The sequence below is a fragment of the Helianthus annuus genome, chromosome 12 (assembly GCF_002127325.2).
Source record: "Helianthus annuus cultivar XRQ/B chromosome 12, HanXRQr2.0-SUNRISE, whole genome shotgun sequence".
Taxonomy (NCBI): domain Eukaryota; kingdom Viridiplantae; phylum Streptophyta; class Magnoliopsida; order Asterales; family Asteraceae; genus Helianthus; species Helianthus annuus.
The window spans coordinates 68,482,941-68,486,218 of NC_035444.2; the positions used below are offsets into that span (position 1 = coordinate 68,482,941).

The 3,278-nt window shown below is 38.2% G+C and overlaps 1 protein-coding gene across 1 annotated transcript; it reads left to right on the forward strand.

The window, feature by feature from the left end:
- Positions 1–307: 307 nt before the first annotated feature.
- Positions 308–2,916, forward strand: LOC110895252 (phosphoribosylglycinamide formyltransferase, chloroplastic). The gene is made up of 5 exons (XM_022142531.2): positions 308–877; positions 1,805–1,916; positions 2,011–2,187; positions 2,267–2,393; positions 2,492–2,916. Exons 1-5 carry the CDS (start codon positions 511–513, stop codon positions 2,603–2,605), a joined length of 897 nt encoding a protein of 298 aa, XP_021998223.1. The 5' UTR covers positions 308–510; the 3' UTR covers positions 2,606–2,916.
- The last annotated feature ends 362 nt before the right edge of the window (positions 2,917–3,278 follow it).

Below are 3,278 nucleotides of genomic sequence, written 5' to 3' on the forward strand. Positions count from 1 at the left end.
AGTCAGGAAATCCTGACTTTTGGCAAATCCAAAGGACTTTTGCCCTTCAAAAGGAAAGCCAAACACTTTTCAAAAGTCCTTTTACCCTTCAAAAGTCCTTTTACCCTCAAAATAAGAAACCCCAGACACCATCTAAAAGTTCAATACCAAACATACCCTTCCTCTAATTAAAGTTGGCCACTACCCAATAAAAATTAAAAAATAAAAAAATAAAAGAAATTTTAGCCAAAAACAAACCCAATAAAAATTAAAAAAATGAAATTTTTTTTTTAGCCAAAAACAAAATTTTGAGTGACGTTCTTTATGGTTTTCTCACCCTAAATCAACTTCACTTGCCGCCATTCGAGCTTGATCACTTCTCATCTTGCTTTATCAATCAATTTGGGTACCAAATAACCCTAAAATCTGCAGCACAAAAGCATCAATTATATATTTTTTTTTGTTCTTAAACAACTGTACCCACCTCATTACCACTCTACAAACCCTAAAGTTCCCACCTTTTTAACACCAATGGATACCCTTTTCAATCCTAGTTCAACTTCATCCTTCACATTCATCCAAACCCACAAAAATCCACAATCTTTTTCACTCCGTACTTGTGGCTATCTTCCGTTTAGTTCACAGTTCAAAACTCAGAGCTGGGTGTGTTTAAAAGCCCAAGAATTTCATAATTTAACGCCTTTAAATGTATTGAAGAAGAGAGGGTTGAAGTGTGTAAGTAGTGGTGAAGGGTTAGCTGATGAAGGGGAGGGGATTAGAAGGAAGAATCTTGCTGTTTTTGTTTCGGGTGGTGGGTCGAATTTTCGGGCTGTTCATCAGGCGACTGTTAGTGGAGATGTTCATGGGAGCTTTGTTGTTTTGGTCACTAATAAGCATGGTAAGTTCTTAGCTTCTTGTTTGTGTTCTTTATGTTTAATGTTTTAATCTTGTATGGGCTGTAAAGTCCTTTGTGTATTGTGTCATTAGAACTGTAGTTACCATGAGTGTAGGATCATAGACATTGAGTGGCATTGTATGTTATTCTAATTTTCTGTGGAACGAGTTTGGTGCGAGAGGGTTCCCTGGGTGTTGGGCCAACTTGGGTTTGACTATCGAATTATTATTTTCGGGTTAACGGGTCGGGATAACCCAACACAGATGAAAACGGGTCGGAACCGGATTAACCCAGACCAAATGGGCCCAGAACCGGGTATTGCGGGTCGGTCCATCGATGCAAATGAGAATCAAAACATGGCTGCACATGTTGCTGCAAATCAAATTAAGTGAGCAAATTAACATCACTGCAAATTATAACATGATTTTAGTCTTTTACGCATACATTTCATTTAAGTACACAGACTAATAACGCCCCGCTTGCGGTATGCTCATATAATGTATATATGTGTGGGAGCTCGGGGGACAAAAGTGAAAGTGCACTAATTTTAACGTTATTTTACTAATTTCGTGAAAATAACGTTAAAAGAGGGGGATGGTTAACCATGCATCATGTGGTGGCGTTGATAGCCGAAAGACAAAAGGGTACATGCACTAATCGGCCTTTGTCCCGATTGTTGAGTGTTATGTGCCTTGTCCAAGGCTTGATGCAAAACTACTATCGAGCCGGGGATCTCACTGGAAGCAGCCTCTCTATTCCTACGGGGTAGAGGTAAGACTCTCTACATCTTACCCTCCTCGGACCCTACCTTAGCTTTGCTATTGATGGGATTTACTGAGTATGATGATGATGATGTTATATTCAGAAATCTAACAGCAGTCTTTAATCATGATTTCTAACATTGGTGTTTTACTTATTTCATATCTGTAGATTGTGGTGGTGCAAACTATGCAAGAGAGAACGGTATCCCTGTTATAATATACCCCAACACAAAAGGCGAACCCGAAGGTCTGTCTTCTACCGATCTTGTAGCTGCTCTAAGGTCAGATTGACTTTTAACTACTTGTGTTTTAGTGTTTTCTTTTCTTCGGGTTCTTGATGTTTCACTTATATGATACACTTGTTATGCTGTGTAGTAAGTACAAGATTGACTTTATTCTTCTAGCGGGATATTTGAAGCTTATACCATCCGAGTTAATTCGAGCGTATCCGAAATCAATCTTGAATATTCATCCTTCACTTCTTCCCGCTTTCGGAGGCAAAGGGTATTATGGTACAAAGGTGCATAAAGCTGTTATTGCTTCTGGAGCTAGGTATTTACAAAGCTTTCGTTTCCACTTTTTGATTTCAAGTTTATCGTGCTTCATCAATCTCTCATGTTTTTTTTTGAAGATATTCGGGCCCCACGATCCATTTTGTTGACGAGCATTACGACACGGGGCGCATTCTAGCTCAAAGAATAGTTCCGGTGCTTGCTAACGATACCGTTGAAGAACTTGCTGCAAGGGTTCTTCGCCAGGTAACGATTTTTACATCATTTTTAATAAAGTTTGCGTCTTTTGTAATCTTTAATGCATGGTTGTTAATGATGTGAAATTCCCAAAACATTTTTGTCAGGAACATAAAATGTATGCAGAAGTAGCGGCTGCAGTATGTGACGAGCGTGTGATTTGGAGAGAAGATGGTGTTCCCATCATACAAAGCAAAGCTAACCCTAATCATTATAGCTAACAGACGGATACCGTTATCTTTCAGTCGGGAGTTGACTATGTCGGTATGCTTTCATGTTGACCGAATACTTCTTTGAGCCATAGCTGTTTGTCTGTGAGCACTTTCTGGAGACTTTTCTTGTTACTTAGAAATAAGTTGTTATTAGGAATCATGTTTTCAGATGGTGTTTGAAAGGAATTCTTTCTATTTTTTAATTATGCAAGAATTTCAGGATAAAACTGTGGGCTTTTGGTAATTTTTCTCGCCCTTAATCAAACCAAATACATAACCTCTCTTCGCATAATTTCTTGATTTTTGTAGTTTGTCTGATATTTTGTGAAATATTGAAGGTAAAAAGTCAATGACCAACAAGATATGCGTCTATGCTTTTTCATAAGTCGTTATTTGTCGTGTGGTTTCTTTTCTGCAATGTGATTACTCGAAATTGTTTATGTACTGTTTTCGTAAGTCGTTATTTGTTGTGTGGTTTTCTGTTTTGTAATGTTATTACTCGAAATTTGTTTATGTATTCACTGTTATGCGCGAGAACATATCGACTAAAATCTAAGTGGTTTCTTCTGAGAAGTTGACTTGATATTGTGGACTATAGTCACTTGAACCTAGCAATGTTAATATGTCATTGTAAGGGGCAGGTTGGATTGGGTTGGTTGTCGGGTCAGTATGGGTTTGGGTC

Bases quoted from the DNA above. Each gene is read 5' to 3' on its own strand.
- LOC110895252 (XM_022142531.2), top strand. From the start codon at position 511: ATGGATACCCTTTTCAATCCTAGTTCAACTTCATCCTTCACATTCATC. The intron at 2,188-2,266 runs GTATTTACAAAG...TTTTTTTTGAAG, and splicing joins GTTATTGCTTCTGGAGCTAG to ATATTCGGGCCCCACGATCC. The intron at 2,394-2,491 runs GTAACGATTTTT...CATTTTTGTCAG, and splicing joins CTGCAAGGGTTCTTCGCCAG to GAACATAAAATGTATGCAGA.